This window comes from Physeter macrocephalus, chromosome 9 (assembly GCF_002837175.3).
Source record: "Physeter macrocephalus isolate SW-GA chromosome 9, ASM283717v5, whole genome shotgun sequence".
Classification (NCBI taxonomy): Eukaryota; Metazoa; Chordata; class Mammalia; order Artiodactyla; family Physeteridae; genus Physeter; species Physeter macrocephalus.
In genome coordinates, this window is record NC_041222.1 from 11,219,604 (window position 1) to 11,241,924 (window position 22,321).

A 22,321-nucleotide genomic window follows, 5' to 3' on the forward strand; every position below is an offset into this window, starting at 1 on the left:
GGAAATTTGTGTCTGGGCTGAGGAAATACCGAAAAATATTTGCTCAAATTCAAATCCTGTTTTGTGATCTTGGGCAACTTATGTAACCTCTTTGGACTTTAGTTCCCCCATCGGAAGAGCCAGGGTGATAAAACTTGCCCCTGAGGGTTGTGCATGAGATGAACACGGATTACATTCAACACGGCTCCTGGTTCATGGAAAAGAAAGGGTGCAAGAAATTGCAGTCACTATTATTTTGAACGGTGCTATTAAGGGTTGAACCATATGAAACTGTGGATTTTAAATGATTTATTTATTTATTTTTATTGAAGTTGATTTACAAGTTGTGCCCATCTCTGCTGTGCAGCAAAGTGACTCAGGTATACACGTACAGACATTCTTTTTTTATATTCTTTTCCATTATGGTTTATCACAGGATATTGACTATAGTTCCCTGTGCTATATATTAGGACCTTGTTGTTTATCTATTCTAAATGTAATAGTTTGCATCTACTCCCCCCAAACTCCCAGTCCATCCCTCTCCCTCCCCTCTGTCCCCTTGGCAACCACAAGTCTGTTCTCTATGTCTGTGAGTCTGTGAAACTGTGGATTTTATAGGTCAGAAAGCAGTTGAATATCATTCAATTTCACCCGGTTCATCCAACTATTATGGAACAATGGCCTGGTCTGTGGTTGACAAGCAAGGAAGGGCATGTCACTCCCATTTTCCTGGGAGAAAAACTGAGGCCCAGAGAGAGAGAATGACCCACTCAAGGCCATGTCACAGTCAGGAAGCTGAGACCAGAATCCACCTGCCAGCCTCTCCCCTTCTTGCCCGTCCCTCTCTCACTTTCCCAGCACCAGGCTGCCGGTCATCGTGAGATGTGACTGTCCCTGGCTGGGGCTTGATTCGCTGTGGACAGAGCGAACACAGGCCTGGGGTTTCCCCTGGAAGTCCACCATGGCTGTTTCTGGACACTGGGTTGTGCAACGGGAGATTGGGAACTGTGGGGCTGGCAGCTGGGGAAGGGCTGCCTTCTGTCCCTGACAAATTCCTACTTACCCTTGCTGGGAATGAGCTGGCCCAGCTTCAGTGGCTTCCCCAGCCAGGTCACAGAGGCCTCCTGGCATGGAGACTTGACTAGACTGCAGAGCATCATGGTTCTGACATAGCCCCTCTTCTCCTTCCCCTCTGGCCCTTCTTCCTGACTCTCTCACCTTCCGTGTCTTCAGAGCAGCTGACTCTCCAGAGCTCCGAATGGTGCACAGACTTCTTTCCTGTCCTCCCAGCTCAGCCAGCTGCCCCTGGACAGCTCCACTCCAGTGCCCCATCACAGCACAAACTTAACCTGGCCGATGCAAACCCTGCTCTTCCGTGCAAACCTGTGGCTTGTCCTAGTCCCAGCCCAGTACTCCAGGCTTCCCCTGACCCTGTGGCACCACTTTGAACAACTTACTGCTCCCCAGATACGCGGTGCTACCTTTACTTCCAGGCCTTGGCAGGGGCTCTCCCTCTCCTCCCAGTGCACTTCCTCATCTGGCTGGCCTCTGTTCCTTCTCTCTCAGCCTTGGCTTCTGATGGTTAATTTTATGTTGACTTAACTGAGCCATGGGGTCCCCAGATACGTGGCTCAACATTCCGGCTGTGTCTGTGAGGGTGTTTTGGAGGAGCTTAACATTTGAATGGGTAGACTGAGCAAAGCAGATTGCCCTCCCACATGTGCGTGAGCCGCATCTAATCTACTGAGGGCCTGAATAGAATCAAAAGGCCAAGTAAGAGAGAATTCTTCTGGCCTGACTGCTTGAGATGGGTATCAGTCTTTTTTTTTTTTTTTTTTTGTGGTACGCGGGCCTCCCTCTGTTGTGGCCTCTCCCGTTGCGGAGCACAGGCTCCGGACGCGCAGGCTCGGCGGCCATGGCTCACGGGCCCAGCCGCTCCGCGGCACGTGGGATCCTCCCGGACCGGGGCGCGAACCCGGTTCCCCTGCATCGGCAGGCGGACGCGCAACCACTGCGCCACCAGGGAAGCCCCAATCAGTCTTTTCCTGCCTTTGGACATGAACTGAAACATTGGTCCTTCCTGGGTCCTGAGCCTGCCAGCCTTTGGATTGGAACTACACCATCCGCTCTCCTGGGTCTTGAGCTGGCCAGTTCACCCTGCAAATCTTGGAACTCATCAGCCATCATAATCATGTGAGCCAACTCCTTATAATAAATCTCTTACACACACACACACACACACACAGAGGCATGCACACACACACACGCTCACATACACACACATCGTATTGGTTCCGTTATAGTGTCACCTCCTGACTATCCTCCCCAAGCTGAGACTGGGCTCTGTGGTGCCCCCTTTTTGCTTCCCTAACCCCACACTTGGCCTCCTGCTCCCTGCTTTCCTAACCCTTAACCACACAAGGTCCAGCCTCTCTAGCTGCCTCTGCCAGACTCAGAGCCCCTCAGACAAGCTCTCAGATCCATCATAACTCCAGTGCCCACACATGGCTTGACAAAAGGAAGGTGCTGCTGATAAACACGTCTCAAGGAAATAAAAATGGGAGTTCTTGCGGGGAGTCCTTCCACAAGATCGAGTGCCTGCGACGTGCTGTGCTCTGCGGCTACAGCAGAGAACAAGCTACATCTCCTTCCCTCACAGAGCTTCCTATGGGGAAAAACAGACATTAAAGTGACTGACCTTTCCCCTCTGCAAAATGGGAAGCCTGATGGAACAGCTGGGTAAACTCTTTGGCTGTGGTGGTATCCGGCAGACCTCAGGAAATGATTCAGGAAATGGGCCATGCTGCCTCAATTTCATTGTTGATTAACTGTCAGTCAAAGAAATGAAAAGAACATTCTCATCTCATTTCCAAGTTGTTGTTGTTTTTTTTTTTTTTTCTTCAGCGTCGGAAAGTCATTTTCCAGATTAAGGAAATAGCGAAGGGTCATGATTCTTGGGACTTGAGCTTGTACTAGAATCTTCAGGGAGGCTTGTCAAGACGCAGATTGCAGGGCCCCTCGGGGTTCGTGATTCAGTCGGTTTGGGAAGGGATGGAGAATTTGGTGCTGCTTGCGCTGCTAATGCCAGGGTGCCACACGGAGAACCCCTGGCCTAATGCACATGACACTGCCACCGGCAGTCTTGAGGCTGAATCACAGCTTTGCCTTGGCCTCGCCCGGTGACCTCGGGGACGTCGGTTGACTTCAGTTGCTACCTTTGTCAAAACAGGAGGGCGGACTCGGAGGCATGGGAATCTCCAAGCTCTTGCAGACCATGAATCCTGGGCTCCATGGATGGAAGTGTGGAGCCACCGCAGGGCAGCGGTTCCCAGGGCTCACTGTCTGGGGTAGGTGTCAGGGTGGGGAGGGTAGAGAAGACCCAGCTGCCTGTGGACTGATGACCTAGAAACTTACAGCTAGTTTTTTTAATTAATTAATTAATTAATTTTTTGGCCGCGTTGGGTCTTCATTGCTGCGCGCGGGCTTTCTCTAGTTGCGGCGAGCGGGGGCTACTCTTCTCTTGCTGCGGAGCACGGGCTCTAGGTGCGCGGGCTTCAGTAGCTGTGGCTCGCGGGCTCTAGAGCGCAGGCTCAGTAGTCGTGGCGCACGGGCTTAGCTGCTCCGCGGCATGTGGGATCTTCCCGGATCAGGGATCAAACCCGTGTCCCCTGCACTGGCAGGTGGATTCTTAACCACTGCGCCAACAGGGAGGCCCGGCAACACGTTTTTAAAACGTGGCTCAGCTGCTCGTGATTTGTTCTTTCTCTTAGATGGGAAGGGCGGAAAAGTTCTGATTTCTCCAATGTCCCAGGGGAGGAGGAACAAGCTAAGGAAGAAAGTACTCTGAACCAAGAGTCAGGAGATATGGGTTTCAGGTCCAGCAGGTGTAAGTCTGTCCCAGATATTGAATGGGACATACTTATGCTAAAAACATATTTACTGTTTATCCGAAATTCAAATTTATCTGGGCGTCTTGTATATTTTTTCACTAACTCTGGTTAACTCTGTCTCCCAGATTCTCACTCACTTCTTCCAAAGCAGGTATTGTTGGGGCCTCTTTCAAGAATCTCACAGGTAAGAATTGTTCCTATCGAAGCACTATCCTTAATCACCAAAAGATGGAAACAACCCACATGTCATCCATGGAAGAATGAATAAACAAGATCTAGTTTATCCATACAATGAAATACTATTCAGCCATAAAAAAGAATGCAGTACTGATCCATGCTACAAGGATGAATCTTGAAAACATTATGCTAAATGAAAGCAGTCATTCACAAAAGGTCATACATTGTATGATTCCATTTATATGAAATATCCATAGTAGGCAAAGCCATCGACAGAAAGCAAGATTAGTGGTTTTCCAGGGGTATGAGCAGGCGGAAATAGGGAGTGATGGCTTCATGGGTATGGAGTTTCCTTTTGAAATGATGAAAATGTTCTGGAAGTAGACAGTGGTGATGGTTGCCCAACATCGTGAAGGTACTAAATGTCATTAACGGTCAGTTTTATGTTATGTGTATTTTAGCACGTTAAAAAAAAAGAGGGTCTCGTGTTAACCTCAGTATACCTCCTCCCTGTGTGTTATTGGTTGAATTGTGTCCCCCCAAAAGATATGCTTCCCCATTACCTGTGAAGGCAGCCTTATTTGGAAATAGGGTCTCTGCAGATGTAATCAAGTTAAGATGAGGTCATTAGGGTGGGCCCTCATCCAATATGACTGGTGTCCTTAAAAATAGATGGGATTAGAGACACACAGGGAGAGCGTCACGTGACTACGGTGGCCGAGACTGAGGTGCTGCCCTGCTAGCCAGGGACCGCCTGGCGCCTCGGGACAGAGTAAGGAACCTCTCCTAGAGGCATTGGAGGGATCGTGGCCCTGCCAACACTTGGATTTCTAGTCTACAGCACGCTTCCAGCCTCCAGAACTGGGAGAGAAGGCCCTTCTGATGTTTTAAGCCACCAGGTTTGTGGACAGCGGCCAATGGGACCCCACGGGACCCACTCCCTCACTTTTAGGGCCCCCCCCACAAGGCGTTGTATCTCTCCCTCTCCCCTCCTTTGGGGGGAGCAGCGTAAACAGGGCATCCTCTAAGCCCCTTCCCCTGACCCCCTCAGCCCTGCCAGAAACTTCCCTCCGGCCTTTTCAAAGAAGCACACGGCCACAGATGTGTCATTCCATTGCCTCAGTTTTAAATATTTATTAAAAATCCAGAAGGGAAAAGGAGAAACGGAACCCACTTGGGTTTTAACACATTGACACGTGGACAGAGACATGAACAAGGACAGCAGAGAAACCCAAGAACAAGACAGACGCCAGGACAGAGGCCAGGTGGAGGCTGGTGGCTGGGGAGACCGAGCGCTGAGATGAGGCCCAAGCTGCTACGAAAACACACTTCCAGGGAGCGTGCAGGCGGGCGGGGTGGGGGAGGGAGACAGGAAGTGTGGGGGAGGGGAGGGTGGGCCAGAGTGAGGTATTAAATGGTGAAAATCGAATCCAATCCCCAAAGAGACACTTTAGAAAAAAAAAAGACACAAATAGACTTTCACATAAACTTTCCCCTTCTACAAAAATAATTCCATAGTTACAATGACCTCAAAATCCAGCCTGGACGCTGACTGGTTCGCTGAGGCAGGACAATTCAGATTACCCTGAAGAGCCCTGCCACGCTGAACTCGGAGATTCCCGTAATAAGCCTTTCTCCTCAGCCCACATTTATACTTGGAGCTAATGCCGCTGGGTTTCTACAGAACTGAATGACGATGCAAAAGCAAGAGTGATGACTGCATCTTGGAAGGACAAGCTCCAGGAAGGGAGGACCTTAGGGGATGGTCTGTGGCTTCATCATGAGATGGGTCCATATTTACACGCCACCTCCAAGGCCAGCCCTGACCCAGTGCCGTTCTCCTAACTGATTTCTTCAAGGTCAAAGCTGCAAGGTCAGGACTCTCCAGTCTAGATCATACCCTCCAAGACAAGCCTAACTTCCCTCCAGGACCAAGAAAGCCCAAACTAAAATCCTTCATCCTCAGGCCTCCCCCTGCCTTAAGAGGACAAACGTTTCAAAGTCCATAAGTTAAAAGGTAAATCTTTTCTACTTCAGTTTCTGGTTGTTTTTTGGTTTTGTTTTTTTGCTTTGCTTTTTGTTTTTTTTTCCTTTTACCTTCTTTCCCCCCCCCCCCCCCCCCCCCCCCCCCCCTTTGCTTTTTGTTTTTTTTTCCTTTTACCTTCATCCCCCCCCCCCGCCCCCTCCTTAACAGATTATGCAATGAGCACAAGGGTGATGCTAGGAAAATTTTTTAAATTCCCCAAACTTTGTCATTTGGAGGAGAGAGAAAAACGTGGATGATACCCTACATCCAAATGTTTCTTCAAAGTCTGTAGCAAAACTGGTAGCACCTTCAGAATCTTAAATAGGGTTTTTTTTCCTTAAAAAAATCACATACACTACGAGACAATTGTGAGCACCAGCGATTTCACAGTGGGAGGTAGCAGACGTGGGCACCCCCAGCCCCGAGGATCTCACCTCTCCCTCTAGGCATCCATCACTTCCCACCCCCTGGCTGCTCTCTCTCACCTTCTCACCTCTTTCCCAGGTGAAAAAAAAAATAGTAACGCACCTTCTTTGTGTTTGTTTAAATAAAATATATATACTTCTTTCTTTCCTTTTCTCCTTTTTTCACGTCTCCTCTCTAATATTGCACATCAAAGCTCCCTGGCAGGGACCAGCTGACGAGATGCCCCCTTCCCTCAAGCTGGCTGGAACGTGGGGCTCTTTGGGAAGGAAGCTGGGCATGGAAGGGGGTGGCCGCAGAGCTGGGAGACAGGCCACGGGGCTCAGGCGGGTTGCGGGCCCAGCTTGCTCTGGCTGGCTCTTTGGTTGGTCTTTGGGGCTGAGCTGGGATCAGTCGTTCCCAAGGATACCCCGTGCCCTGCTACCCCTCAGCCTCTTCTACTGGGCAGACAACAGCTGGGGTCTGCTCAAGGATCCTTGGGCAGGTGAGCTGCCTCTCCTAGGGGCCCACCTGCCCCTAGGTACCCTCCCTTTGCCGCCTCCTCCTCCTCTTCCCTCCCCCACGAGGCCGAGAGGAGCCAGGAGGTCAGAGGTCAGAGGAAGCACGCAGGTCCAACTTCGAGGCGGTACTGCTTCCCTGATGAGGCAGGAGGGAGGTTGTCCACGCTGACAATGGGCAGCTGCTGGGGGTCCTGGGTCCGGAAGGTGAAGAGGGTCTGATGCCAGCGGCCATCCTGGACCTGCGGGTAGAGGGGAAAGGGGACATGTACATCCATCGTAGTCCTCATCATATATCAAGTGCATTTCCCCCTCGTCTTTCTTCACAATTTTTAATGTCCACGTGGCATTTCACTGTTTCAGTGACCTGTATTTGTCCATTTAGATTGCTTCTGCTATTTTGATTCTTAAAAGAAAAGCGGTCATGAGTATCACTGTAGCTAAACTTTTGTGCACATTCTTAATTATTTCCCTAGAACAAATTCTAGAAGCAAGATTTGCCGGATCCAAGGATAGGGACATTTGTAAGGCTTTGGATATATATTGGAAATATACATGTAGCTGCTGTTCTGAAAGCCTCTACCAATTTCGTTTTAATTTTTCCAAATAGCTTTGTGTGAGAGTGTTGGTTTCCCCTCATCCTCAGTAACACTGTGCCTTACTGGTTTTGTCTAATTTTGTGAAACTGGTTTTTTGGATGACTTTCTGTCTCCCTCTTGCCCTACAACCCACCCTGTTTTAGGCCTCTGAAGACAACCAGAATGTTAAGAGAAGAAATTAGCCTGGCAGGGCAGGGGCAGAGAGAAGAGTAGAGATATATCCTTCTATAAGCAGCCTTGTGAATAAGCACAGCATCTACCAGCTGGTAGAATTTTTACCAGCCCAGACCTTCCCTCAGAAGTTTCCCAGGGAGAAAAGTGAAAAAAAGCAATTTTATAAAACTCAAAGATAAACATTATATGTATCATACTAATATACTATAGTATAAAATTGTTACTGTATAAGAACACGGGGCTTCCCTGGTGGCGCAGTGGTTGAGAATCCGCCTGCGGATGCAGGGGACACGGGTTTGTGCCCCGGTCCGGGAAGATCCCACATGCCGTGGAGCGGCTGGGCCCGTGAGCCATGGCCGCCGAGCCTGCGCGTCCGGAGCCTGTGCTCCGCAACGGGAGAGGCCACAACAGTGAGAGGCCCGCGTACGGCAAAAAAGAAAAAAAAAAAAAAAAAAAGAAAAAGAACACGTTTTTCTACCTGTCTATGCATGACGGGCCTGTAAGGGGCCCCAAGACTTACCTTGCAGCCATCCATTGACACTTCCGGCCTGAACTGACCCCCGGCTTCAAAGATCTGCCCGTTCCAGGCCCGGAAGCGCACAGCCTGCTTAGCTGGGGTCTGCCTGGTGCCCTCCTGCCACACGGTCATGTTAAGGCAGTGGATGGTGATTTGCTGTGTCACCTCAGAGCTTAGCAGGTGCAGAAAATTCATCTGGACCCGGCTAATGGCAAACTCCACCTGTGGAGGAGATACAGCAGTGAGGCAGGGTAGGGCTGGGCTGCCCACAGCTCTTAGAATTCCTTACCTTCCTCTGGAAGGTCCAGGGATAAGCCCTTTCCTGGTAAGCAATTTCCAGCCATGCTCCCAGAGCTGTACTCACTCGAAAGACAGAAAAACTGAGGTCTGTGTGAGCCAGTCCCACAGCCAAGGAGTAACAAGGAAGGGAAAGAACTGAGGTCTGCCTGATTCCAGCCAGAAATGCGAGGGTCCTAATGCACCGTATGGGAGGGGTCTCTGGAGCTGAGCTGGGATACCGAGGCTCACAGAGGAAGAGGATCTTGCCCAAGGGTGAGAGGCTCTTAGAGGGCAGAGGAAATGAGAAGTCCCTTCCCCATGTTTCTAAGTCCCAAGCTGCAGGTGGGTAGGGTGAGGCAGCTGGAAAAGGCAGACCTGACAACAAACAATAGGACAGGGTTTCAGGCTTAAGTGGTTGTACAGTTAAGTCCTGACAGTTGGCTTTTCTCTTTTTCTGTGGTGCAAGTGCCTGACTTAAGCTTTGATTGCTGAGGCATCCATTCAAAGAGGCATCCACTTCAAAGACAGACTATCTCAAATAAATACCTTGCCAGCCACAGGACTAGATAAAGAGCCAGGCCACCTCCAGGCACTGAGGCTCCTTTGTTTTAGAGCTCTGGATTGATTTCAATAACCGACCATTTGGGCTACTTGTTTTTTCTCTCCCCATGCTTTAAATTCTGGCCCTTATATTTTAAATTCACCACTAAAGAATGAGCCTGCAAAACCCTAACAAGCCCCCCACCCCAATAAAAGCAGAACCCCAGGCCCACGCACTCTCTCTCTCTCCCCATGACCTTGCAGTGTGGCCCCAGGTGGGCTGTGCAATTTCCAGGTCCTGTAAATAATAAAACTTTAGTTTTGCAAAGTTTCCTGATGATTATTGCTGAAAGGCATCTTGCAATTGTAATAAGAACTGCAAGGGCTGGTCCAGCCACAACACTGGTTATTTATAGGCTGAGACCAGCACACAATGATTCGTGTAGCTGGCAGGACTGCACCACCGCCCTTGCAGTCAATGGATGGGATGCCCTTTACCTGCAACTTGCTTACTAACCACCTAACTCAGGTGGGTATCACCATCTGGGGAAGGAGCACTGCTTGCTGGGGGTCTGTCTCACTGCTAAGTGCTTTTGCATACTGCTATGGTATCCAATCCAAAAAGTCACGGCTGCCATGATAATCCAATGATCTCCCCAGAGCAGTGTGATCAAGGCCATAGGCTCTAACTAGCCACTGAGACCACTAATTATAAAGGCCTTAGTTGACTATTAATGTGCGTAAGGGTCCTCCGTGCCTCAAGGGAAGAGTTAAGGAAAGTGAACTGGACCACAAGGCTAAGTCACTGCCCAAGGAAAGGTTCTCGGCTGAAGGCACGAGGGAAATATTCCTGTAGGTGAGGAGGATAGGAGACCTCCACCTATGACCACTGAGTTGGCGGTTGTGCCTGGACCACGTGTCATAATCCAGAAGAGTGAAATAGCCTTGCAGCTGGAAACCAGTGGACCTCCAGAAGGAAAACACAACAGAGATCTATGGTTTCTGTGTCAAAACTTCACTCATTACTGTCATTCTTCATCCCTGACCCAATGGGATATTATGGGTCCCTCCCTGGTGTGATGTTACTAAAAAAATTAATGGGCAGTGACCACCTAGAGGGGTGGGATAGGGAGGGTGGGAGGGTGACGCAAGAGGGAGGAGATATGGGGTATATGATTCGGTTTGTTATACAGCAGAAACTAACACACCATTGTAAAGCAATTATACTCCAATAAAGATGTTAAAAGGGCTTCCCTGGTGGCGCAGTGGTTGGGAGTCCGCCTGCCGATGCGGGGGGGCACGGGTTCGTGCCCCGGTCCGGGAGGATCCCGCGTGTCGCGGAGCGGCTGGGCCCGTGAGCCTTGGCCGCTGGGCCTGCGCGTCCGGAGCCTGTGCTCCGCGACAGGAGAGGCCACGGCGGTGAGAGGCCCGCGTATCGCAAAAATAAAAAAAGAAAGGTGTTAAAAAAAAAATATTGGGCAAATATAAATGGCCTAAAAATCCGATGCCAGCACCTCCTAAGAACCCTGCGGAGGTGCACCAGCTCCTTGATAAATGCAAAACCCCATGGAAGCATCCTGGGGGTATACCAACATGCCAAGGCTCTGGTATGACACTAGAGGCCTAAGGGCTTCTCCCAAAGACCCCGTGCATATCATGCTAGTGGAAGCAGACCTCAGTCCCAGAGAGGTCTCTTGGAACACCCTGGGAAGGAAAGCAGCGAGCTATGAAGACAGTTCACAGTGATACCATCCAAAATTTTCAGTAACAACACGTCAGTTTAAGATAACAGGAGAAAATCAGGAAGTAGAAACTGAGATAAAAAACTATACCTTAAATGAAATTCAAATTTTTCTTAAATATTTTATGTAGCAGGAAGGAGAGAGAGGAACTAATTGGCTACTTTGGGATTTTTGTTGGTTTGTTACAGGCTCTCAATTGTTACTCAAGGCTGCCAAAATTCAACAACTGGCCAATACCTCTTAAGACCCTAAAATCCATAATTTTTTTAAAGGTCCATCCAGGATATATACTTGTTTCCTCAGCCCCCTCGGCTTTCCCCTCGGCAGAACTAAGAAACACACCTTATAAGGCGGCCCTGCTGCCAGGGGAAATGTTGATGGGGTTATCCAGGCATCTAGGATGAGGAAAAGGGATCAGGGAAGGCAAAGGCCCCTAGAGCCACTGATATTCTACCAGGGCCCTTACTCTTTCTGGATGTTTATTCCTGGCATGGTTGCATCCTTCCATCACAGTGATCACTGCTAAGGCTCACAGTGAATGGAAAACATTAAGATGAGGCCCATCTCCTGCTGCGCAAAGTCGACATGGTCCAGTGGGTTTACCATTTCCATGGTTGTGGTGATCCAAATGACCCCTCTTCATTTTCAACTCTGAAGAGGCCCCATTTGACCCAAAGAATTATTATTATTATTATTTTGTTGTTGTTACCATGACTGCCAAGATGCTAGTCCTGCTGATGGGCAGAGAATTATTTTTATAGCACACTCCCCTAATTATAGGGTGGTACTACAACATTTTATTGGAACTGCCAAAACCATACAAAAGGCACTAAAACTCCTGGAAGAAAATTTACATTTTTTTTCTCTGTCCCTTGAAGATTAAATCTTTGAAATGGAAACACCCCAGGAGGTAACTAAAACTCTACCCACAATTGCCTGAGGCTGAAGAAATAAAATGAGGGGGAAGAGGCCTCTTAAAATACAAACTGCTATAAAAGCTCTCTTACTCAAAATCTAGTCCACAGCCTCCTTAATATTACTTGTCAAGAACAAATACACATCTTAAAAGTCATCTCCACAAATACTAGTAAAAAGCATTAGCCACTGGAGCAGGTAACTTTGTTCTGCCTGTCAGACACAATTTGGAGTCAAATGTTAGTTATAAACTAGTAAGTTTTATATTGTTGTACCTGATTCATGGCTAAAATTTTGGAGTGGAAGCTATAGCATCTCAGTGTCTCTGTGTGTTTATGTAAGTCTCTGGATGTATATGTGATTTTTTTTTTTCTTTCTCTCTACCTCTGAATGGTATTGCCAAAATTAATTTGTAAAAGAGCTCTGTTTAACTGGCTTAAAAATAAGCACTTATGAATTAGGTATTCCTAAAACTCAGAAATATAGAAACTAATCCAAATGTTTTTCAAGTTCATATGATCTGGGATAATTTTTGGTAAATAAAAGCCAGTCTAAGTTTGTTTTAATTAAAATAGGTTATGTCTTCATAGCTATCAGCATTAAATATACTGCATATAAACAACTTTTCCAGGGTTTACTAGTCTAATAAATCCATGTTATCTCTATTACAAAAGAAAATTAGCTTGGGATGATGGCTGACTTTGTCACCTGTCTAATGAAGATTTTGTGGGTAGTTTAAGCATATTGTCAGGAGAGAGAAAAAGAATTTTACCTTGTGTGGTCAAGTTGGCTAAAATTGGACTGTTATTATAAGAGTTTTTTTTAAAAAAATAAGCTTTAATATCAATAATGTACTTATGTAATTTTCTTCATCTGCTATAACGACAAAGTTCTCTTGGAGTATTGGTCTGCTCCTGTTAAGAGATTATGAAAAGTTTTTCTTTACCTTTTAAGTAATCTGGCTAGAAAGCAAAGATTTTGTGTTTTATCAAAACAATTTCCTGTGCTTCATGTTGCCTTAATGAGGTCTTTATAGTTACCTAGAAGACACAGTCTTCTCAATATCAAAAGAACTAAGTTTTCTCACAACTATGTAACCATCTGTATTTGCTTTTAAAATCTTTTGTCACTTTGGCTAAGTAGATAATTAAGCATTTTTTCATAATGTTCTGTGATTCTATTTAGTCAAGCGTCCAAAACCTTTGATATTTTTGACAGACTTCCCAAAATCAAGTTCTAAACGAAGACTTTTTGACTTGGAAGTAACTGGGGTTTTCCAGAGGATCGTTGGAACATCTCAAAAGATCTATCTCTTTCCTTATAAAAAGAGAAACATTAAACTAATTAGGCTTATTTGATATGTTAAATCACATGGGAAACATTGTCAAAGAAATACACCTTCTTGGGCTTCCCTGGTGGGGCAGTGGTTGAGAATCTGCCTGCCAATGCAGGGGACACGGGTTCGAGCCCTGGTCTGGGAAGATCCCACATGCCGCGGAGCAACTGGGCCCGTGAGCCACAACTACTGAGCCTGCGCGTCTGGAGCCTGTGCTCCACAACAAGAGAGGCCGTGACAGTGAGAGGCCCGCGCACCACGATGAAGGGTGGCCCCCACTCGCCACAACTAGAGAAAGCCCTCGCACAGAAACGAAGACCCAACACAGCCAAAAATAAATAAATAAATTTATATGTATTAAAAAAAAAGAAATACACCTTCTTTATGGATATCCTTGAACGGGTATATGTTATTAATATGGTGTTCCAGAAATAAAATGAAATTCCTAAAAGTCTGATATGTTATGTTATCCATCTATAACTCCAGCTATCATCTTAAAATGTTGTGTGTCACAGAAATAACCAAATTTCCTTGTCAACTGCATCATAATGAACTCCCATCAGATCTTTAACCATAGGCATTTTAAAATGTCATTGTTTTGCCAGTCTTTTATCATTTATAATTATTGTTTTACCCCGATGCCTTTGCAAAAGTGCTTCACCTTCAAGGAGATTCATGAAGGACTCTGACAAGTACAGGTTTCTGATAACTTTTATTTTTAAAAATTTTTTATTATTTATTTAATTTATTTATTTAATTTTTTTTTTCTGATAACTTTTAAATCATACCATTGAATGGGTAAGAATTTATAGAACTCTAAGGAAAAACTGGATTCATGAAACTTCTAACAAAAGATCAAGATCAAGGATCAATTACGTAGGACTGAATGAACTGATGAGGATGATTATAACTTTTTATGACTTTTTTTGAAACGTTGGCAGTTCTTTAATCTGTTTCCACATTTAAGGAAAACATTTCTCTTAGCTATCAATGAATTACAGCCATTTGGTGAAGTACACCTTTGTGAACAAAGATGAAACAATTGCTGATCCTTCTAGAATTCAGAAGCTCTTGGTGAGTATTCTCATGGCAGTATAATTATTTGCATAAGTTCAGTGAGAATCTATTCTCCTTGTAACAGGACACAACTGGACATACTGGTTATCACCAAGGCTATGAATGGAATGTCATATTTGAGAGAGACATAAACAGACTCAGATATGACCAGATCACTTAAGGAACTAAGGTTGACTTTATGGAGCCAATAAAGCCCCTTAGAAAAATCAGCCTGTTACCTTGATTACAGGGTTCCCAGCAGCCTTACCAGGTGAGTAAGGAAGGTCACTTCCTGGCAGATACAGGAATCTCAGGATATTTTGAGGACTTTAAGAAGAGAGAAATTCACCCAAATCTATAGGTATTCCAGGCAAAGTCTGATGGTAAGTTCTTGGCTTGGCTTCCTGGCCTGGAGAGGCTCTTAAAAGTTCAATCTGAAACTTGTTATGAAAGGTTCCAGCAAAGCAGCAAAGAGCCTATGTTGTCAATCACTCTTCTTGCTGTACTTATGTAAATAATCACATTTATTGAAACTAGACTTAATTTGCAAACAAATTAGTTTTTCTATCGTTATCATTAATAGAAATGGGGGTGACGGTACAGAGAAAATTCTCAGCCCAGAGACTGGCACATGGTAAGCGGGCACCAAACGTGAGTTACATATTTGCATATACAACCCCGGAACACATATCCCAGGTGAGCATCACACTGATTTATTTTGTGCTGATGGTCATGGCTGTCCAAGCCAGGCCAGCTTGGCTAACTCCGCCATTTTAGATATTAGGCAGAAAGTTCTATTTGAAGAGAGAACCATTAGCATCACACAACTCAGAAGGGTTTGGAAACCATGGATTTTGAACAATTCATCCCCAATGTACAGATGAGGAACTGGGATTCAGAAAGAGGAGATGACTTTCTCAAGGCCATGTAGCAAGATAGTCAAGGCTCAGTCCCAAACCTGGGTGGGCTGTGGTCCAGGGCAGGGGGCAGGGAGGTGTAGAGAGGGCCATCCAGTGGGGGCTGGGGAGCAGATGGGTACCTTGGAGGCCGTGATGGGCTTGAGACACGTCTGTCCACCATGTGTGAAGTTGCAGGAGACTTCGATGGTGTCGGACGAGCAGCCAAGGTTTGGATCCACCCAGTAGGTACCTGCAGGCAGCGTGGGATGGGGGTGGTATATATATATATATATGTGGGGAGGAACCCGGGGCTTGGTTCTGCAGGTGGACCCCACACCCTGTGACCCGCTGAGCCCCAGTTGGACATGAAGTCGGGGAGGATGAGCAGAAAAGGGATTCTATGAGCCGCAGAGATGGAAGGAAACCCTCTGGGTAGAGCTCACAGCTGGCAGAGTCCCCGGAGAGGCCACGTGGTGGAGCCCTTGCCTATGTCGCTATTGGGTAGCGTCCATTTTACAGAGGGGACAACTGAGGCTGAGAGAGGCTGAGTCACTTGCCCAAGGGATTTAGGGATCGTTTAATTGAATGGTTTCGCCGCCAAGGCTAGTGATCCTCCTAGAGCTTGGTGGGAGTCAGGGCTTCTACTCCATCAACCAGGCACTTCTGCTGGCACCTGGTTTCCCCTTTGGGCTTCCAAGGGAGCCAAAGGCCCCAGAGCTGAAAGAGTAGGACAGCCGGCCACTCGTCCACCTTCTTGCTCAGCAGAGAGAAGGGTGGCTTGCCCAGCTCACAGAGCTGGTCAGAGGCAGGGCTGACCTTTGAACTCCGGTCTCTGCCTCCAAAACTGTGGTCCTTCAACGGCACCACATCAGCTCACAGAGAGAGAAGAGACTCGGATGAGGTGCGGACAGAAAGGGGGAATCCTGGCTCTGCAGGGAAGCTATGATGGGGTCCCCTCCTGGCCCGGGGGGCCTTTTCTGCCACAGCTCTTGTCCCATTGCACGGAAATGGGACAGCTTGCGGATCTGTGGGCTCTGGAAGGGTGGGACCCCTCCTCTGTGTTTCCCACTATATCCCCACACACCAGGAAGCACAAGCCCTTGGCACATCGTGGGGCTCCGTGACTGTCTGTTGAGTGAATAAATGACTGCCTCCCCGAGGACAGAAACTTGGCCCAGTGGAGTGGAGACTCTAACGCACCATCCCCCCAGCTGCTCCAGGAACCCCCTGCCCCACCCCTGGGGCAGGAGGCCCTCGCTTGAGACCCCGCAGGCCCTCGTACCATCCACCATCTTCCGTTCACAGTCCATGAGGTCCCGGCAGACCCGGGCGGGATTCTCTTTGGTGCCCAGGGGCGTCTTAATGCTCTGGATGAGGTTGCTGAGGTAGTGTAAGGTTTTAAAGATCTCCCCTCCCTGGTCCAGCACCAGCCGGTCCGGATGGCTGTAACCCTGTCGTGGGGAGAGAGGGTGGCCATCGGCCTCTTGAGGTCCTGGCCTGGCTGGAGGTCCGAGCCTCCACAGCCCCAAGTTCTTGCCACTGAGGAGACATCCGAGTTCCCAGCAGGGGGGACACGTGGGTCTCCCTCCACTTAACAAATAAAAAAACTGGGGACCAGGGACGGGTGGGGGCAGGTCTGCCAGGAGGGCCTGGAGGCTTGAGAGGAGGAGAGGGTCAGCCTGGTTCCTGTGCGGAACAGGAAGGTCCCCGTGAGTGAGGAGTCAGGGAGTGGTCCCGAATACCTCGGGAAGGGGTTGGTGAAGGACTTTCCACTGACCCCCAGAACAGAAGGAAGATAACGGGCCTTTCCATCTGCCTTTCCCCCTGGATCAGGAGCCCTGAGAGAGTCACCTCGCATCACCTCTCCCCAGCATCCTGCTCAGGGCACAAATGGAAACGTCTGAAGGTCTGAGCTGGGAGGCAGTGAGTTCCCCATCGTGGGAAGGAAGCAAAGCAGCAAAGGGCACTCCTGACAGGGCTTGACTAGAGGACACCTGAGGCCCTGCTCAGCCTCATATCCTGGGGCTGACTTGATCACCGGCCAGGGTCTTAGCAGAGCCTGTGGACTGACAATGAGCTTCCTGCTCCTGGCGTGTTGTGGGACTGAACCACGGAAGCTGCTGTGGGCTCTGGACCCAGGTGAGCATCTTTTCCTGACTCAGGAGGAAAGGGCTCTGGAGGAAAGAGAAAGGGCTCAGGCCTGTTTCTGGCCCCTGCTCTGGCCATGAATCACTCAGCGCGGGCCACGTGGAGGGCACAGACCACACATGGGCCATCATTTCCGTTTCGCCCAGGAAGGGACCCCATGTGGGCAGGGCCCCTGGTGGTACCTCTGCTCTCAGTGCTCCACTAGCGTCCATCCACGTCTGGAAAGCTGCCCCAAGGTCATCTTGTTGCTGTGCAGGGAGAAGACAGGGTGTATCTCCTGGTCCCCACACACCCACCAAGCGGGCGCTCCAGGGTCTGAGCAAGAGCCCTCCCACCCCACCTTCCCCGGCGGGATCGTGGCCAACAGCATGCCTTCGGTGGAACTCTGTCCTTCTTCGCCTTGCAAACAGGCCCTTCCGCTCCCTTCCTCCAGGCACTTCCATAGTGCTCCAACACCCTCAGGATTAAGTCCAAACTCCTCAGCATGGTTATAAGACCTGGACTGAGTGCTGCGGGCTCTGGCCGTGCCTCTCTTCTCTCTCCCACATGTGCTCCGTGCACCAGACACACGACTGTACTAAGTTCCTAAGTACCATGCTCCATCTAACCACTGGGCCTTTGCACATGCTGCTCCCATTTCCTCTTCCCTCCCTCCACCATATTCCATTTACTATTCCAGTGGTACTCATCCAGGGGAGATGCTGCCCCCAGTGGACATTTGGCAAATATCTCGACTTTAGAGGCTGTCACAACTGGAGGAGGGGATGCTACTGGCACGTAGTGGGTGGAGGTCAGCATGCTGCTAAACATCCTACAACGCGCAGGACAATCACTCATAGCAAAGAATCACCTGGTTCCAAATGTCAACAGTGCTGCAGCTGAGAAACCCTGCCCTACACTCATCCTATAGATGCCAGCTGCCATGGGAACTCTTTCCTGACGTTTCTGCCCCCAGGCTGGGTGTGGACCCCTTTCTCTACATTCCCACAGTCCCCGTGTCTCCCCTTTGGCTTGCACTGTAATTGTCTCACATCCACTTGTAGCTCCATCCCTGGCACTGGGCTTGCCAGAAACATAGCCATGGTCTTGCCATGAAAATAGTGAGGGGGAGAATCTGACAGTGAGTAAAGCGCAGGATTGGGGTCTGGGGCCAGGACTCTGGAGGTGCTTCTCCAGTTCAAATCCCAGCCTTGCTACTTACTAACTGCACAATCTGGGCAAGCTGCTTAACCTCTCTTTGCCTCAGTTGTCTCATCCTGATAATGGGCATGACAATAAAACTCTCTCAGAACCGTTGAGAGGAATAAATGAGTTAATATGTGAAAAGCACTTCTAATGCTGTCTGGCATATAACAAGCACTGAATATATTAGTTATTATTCAAAAAACCTCAAACCCCTCTCATTTCCCATTTTTTCAGAGAGAAAAGGTTTTTCTTAGATCACTTCCCCCTAGCTGACTCCGTTACTGAATGAAGAAGGAAAGGTGTAGAGGGAGAGGCCAGGGCTGTCATTCCATTTTTGTGGACGAGGCAGACGGATGGACAGCAAGCAGCAGAGAGGGGTGAACAGGGGTTCCGAGCAGCTCACGGCCCAAGGGCTCCTCCTCCATTCAGTCCTTCCCCTTGGCCGCTCCCGGGAACGCTGTCAGGGCCTGCTTCTAACCGTCAATCATCACCGCGGTAAAATGGAGACGGAATTGTCAGAGGGCTTGCGAGGGGGCCATGCTTTCATACAGGCCAGGGTACCCACCAGGGAGGAACACAGGGGCCTGACGTGCAAGCTTGCCCGACCCTCTCTGGACTCAGAATCTGAGCTGGAAGGACTCTGTGATATTATGATTTATAATAAGAAATATATATTTGGTCCTCAATCCCGTTCCTGGCACAGAGCTCCTAAAAGCCCTGGAAATCTCCTGGAATAACGTATCTTTTGCTATGTTAATGAGGTGACTTTGGGACTGCTCATAAGTAACCTAAGGATGGGGGCTGGTGGCTGGTGGAACCAACCGTGTGGTCAGAGGGTTGGAACTTTCGGTTACGGCCCACAGTCTCCATGGAGGGGAGAGGGGGCTGGCAGTTGAGTCAATCACCAGTGGCCAATGGTTTAATCACTCATGTCTGTGTAACGAAGCCTGCATAAAATCCCAAAAGGACTGGGTTCAGAGGGCTTCCAGGTTGGTGAACACACGGAGATTCGGGGAGAACGGGGACGCTCGTGCCCCTTCCCCGTGCCTTGCCCGATGCTCGTCTTCCATCTGCCTGTTTCTCAGTGACGGCCTTTTATAATAAACCAGCAATCTAATAAGTATAATGTTTCCATGAGTTCTGTGAGCCGCTCTAGCAAATTAACGGAACCCGAGGAGGGCACGGTGGGAGCCTCTGGTTTACAGCCAGTTGGCCAGAAGCACAGGTGACACCTGGATTTGCCACTGGCAAATCTGAAGGGGGGCGGCGGGGGGAGGGGCGTGAGGGACATGGGGATTGGGGGATGGGGGAGCCAGCAGCAATCTTGTAGGACTGAGCCCTCAACCTGTGCAATCGGATGCTAACTCCAGGGAGTGTCAGGATTGAGGTGAACTGTAGGACACCCAGCTGGTGTCCCCAGCATCGCTTGTTGGTGCGGGGAACCCCCCCTTCCCAACACACACAGGTTGGAATCGGTACCAGAACCTTAAAGAGTTGTCAGCGGATCTGTACACTGTACCAACAGGACCCCGGAGCCAGCGGTGGGAGGTCTTCCTGGGTTCATAGTCAGGGGTGCATTCTGACTAAAAGGTGGGTATCCTGCCTCTCGGCCCAGGGCTCTTTCTGCTGCTTCAGGGTCCAGGACCCAGTATGGAGCGACAATAGGACGTGAGCAGTTTAGGGCCACCCTGGCCAGAGAGGGGTCCACTGCCGCCGCCTGCCCCCGACACCACCCCCCAGGCCTTACCCCAAGCAGGCAACAGAGAACGTTCTCCAACTTACAAAGTGAATAGGGCTCCCTGGAGGACCCTGCAAAAGAAGAGGCTGGGTCTGTATCTGATGGGGACCGGGTGCTGCAGTTCCGGGGGCTGTCGGGAGACGGGAGGGGCTGTCGGGGCGTGAGAGAACCCACCATGCTGGTCTTTGCCTGGCTGGCCCTACCAGGGCTGTGCCACTCTGTCCCGGAGGCCTGGCCTGGTCTGTGAAGTCAGGGCCAGTCCTGTGGAGGCTGCCAGCACAGCCTTGGGTCTCATTCGAAGGAACCCCACCCGCTGCCCTGCAGTTCAAGGGGTACCGAGCACACAGCTACCTACCGGCGGGCCGGGCTGCCCTCTGGGACCGGGAGGACCCTGGAGGAAGAGGAGAACGATGAGGCCCTGGTCAAAGGCCTCTCATCCCCCCATCCAGCCCAGGCCTCCTCCAGCAGACCTGAGACCCGGGCACGATGGTGGCCCAGGTACAGATTGAGGCCCACAGGGAAAAACGTGCCCAAGGACATGCCTGGTCGTGGGCAGGGGAACCCAGAGGGCCCATCCCTCCCACTCTCCTGTCCCCCCAGCCCTCATACCCCAGCCCACTCACCCTCGGACCTTGCAATCCCTAGACGGGGGGCAGAAGCAGGGAGAAAGAGTTAGAGGACCGGGCTGAGCCATGCCCGCCCCCTGCCCCAGCCCAACCCTGCCGCACCCCCTGCCATACTGTCCCCAGCCCGTCCACTCACCAAGTCCCCTCGCCTGCCTTTGTCGCCCTTCGGACCCTGCAATAAACCATGGCCCAGTGAGAGGGGGCTCAGAGGGGAAGCCCCACTTCCCAGATGGGGAAACTGAGGCTCAGACTGGCCCTGGGTCACAGAGACAGTCTTGCCCCAGCGGTCTTCCTGGCCAGCCCCCTGCACATACCTGGCGTCCTGAAGGTCCCAGGATTCCTAGGGGCCCAATGATGCCTTCCTTCCCCTAAAGGAGAGAGAAAAGCTTGTGTGTCCTTGTCCCAGGGCCTGGGGAATACAGTCACAGGGACAGGAGGGTAGAGGGCAGCCTGAGTGTCCCAAGGGGATGGAAGGGAGACCTCCTCAAGGGGGCCAGGCCATGCGTCTCCTGAGCCCGTCCTATGTGCCCTGTGGGGGCGCCACCAGTGGACGGGGGGAGCAGGGAAAGGATGGCAGCCCAGCTGGCAGGAACGGCATGAGCAAAGGTATGGAAACAGGAGTGAAGACTGTGGACAGAGGGGCTCAGTGCTGAAGGAGCAGGAGGAGTGGCGGCCACCCGGCTGATGGCTGGCTAGCCTTGGGCCTCGGATAACTGTCCCTGCTGGGATAGACAGTGAGAGGACTCACCATCAAGCCAGGAGGCCCCCGAGGGCCCTGGATGCCTTTGAAGCCGATGTCTCCTGGGGGGCCCTGCGGAAGGCAGAGGAAGGGCTGCTGTGTCTGGGAGGCCACTGGGCAAGGGCTCCAGTGCTCTGCCACCCGAGGTCTGGCCAACCTTTGCCCTCCCTGTCAAGAAACGCCTTACCTGAGAGGCTCCAGGAAGAGTAACAAATGTGCACAATTATTCAGCAGGTGCCAGAGTGCTGGCTTGGTGCTAAATGGTGTAGGTCTCTGGTCTTAATTGTAACAACCCTTTGCTGTTATTATACCCATTTTATAGATGAGAAAACTGAGGCTTGGAGAGACTGAGTAACTTGCTTGAGGCACAGAGCAGGTGAATTGTGGGGCTGGGTTTAGAACCCAGGTCTGCTGGAATGTGAGTGCTGGGAGACACAGGTATTCATGCTAGACCCTGGCTGTGTTCCAGCCCACGCTGCAAATGCTCAAGAAATATTTGTTGAGTGAATAAATGAATAAATGAACAAGCAGGTGGATGGATAGGACCCCAAGAGGAACAGTGTAGAATGGGAATCTGTACCTTGGGTCCGAAGAGGCCAGCCATTCCTGGGAATCCCATCTCACCAGAGTCACCCTGTGGGGAGAACAGGATGAGAAGGGTGCCTGGCCTGTCATGCAGGACCCCTGGGCCTGCCTTCTTGCAGGGATATCAGCCACTCCACCTCAAAGCGATCAGATGAGTGTGAATGGCTCACAAACCAGACACTAGGTCAGCCTGGACTCCAGCCGGGCAGGAGCCTGTGCCCTCTGTCAAATGGGAAAGCGGAGGCCAGCTC

General features: G+C 50.0%; 1 protein-coding gene across 1 annotated transcript; it reads right to left on the reverse strand.

The window, feature by feature from the left end:
• Positions 1 to 6,225: 6,225 nt before the first annotated feature.
• COL27A1 (collagen type XXVII alpha 1 chain) lies at positions 6,226 to 22,114 on the reverse strand. The gene is made up of 12 exons (XM_028493599.1): positions 22,066 to 22,114; positions 21,495 to 21,557; positions 21,061 to 21,114; positions 20,883 to 20,918; positions 20,744 to 20,761; positions 20,476 to 20,511; positions 20,165 to 20,191; positions 17,380 to 17,445; positions 16,332 to 16,500; positions 15,190 to 15,299; positions 8,286 to 8,504; positions 6,226 to 7,234 (listed from the first exon to the last, which is right to left on the reverse strand). The coding sequence occupies exons 1-12, from the start codon at positions 22,102 to 22,104 to the stop codon at positions 7,088 to 7,090; spliced, it is 984 nt and encodes a 327-aa protein (XP_028349400.1). The 5' UTR covers positions 22,105 to 22,114; the 3' UTR covers positions 6,226 to 7,087.
• Positions 22,115 to 22,321: the final 207 nt, after the last annotated feature.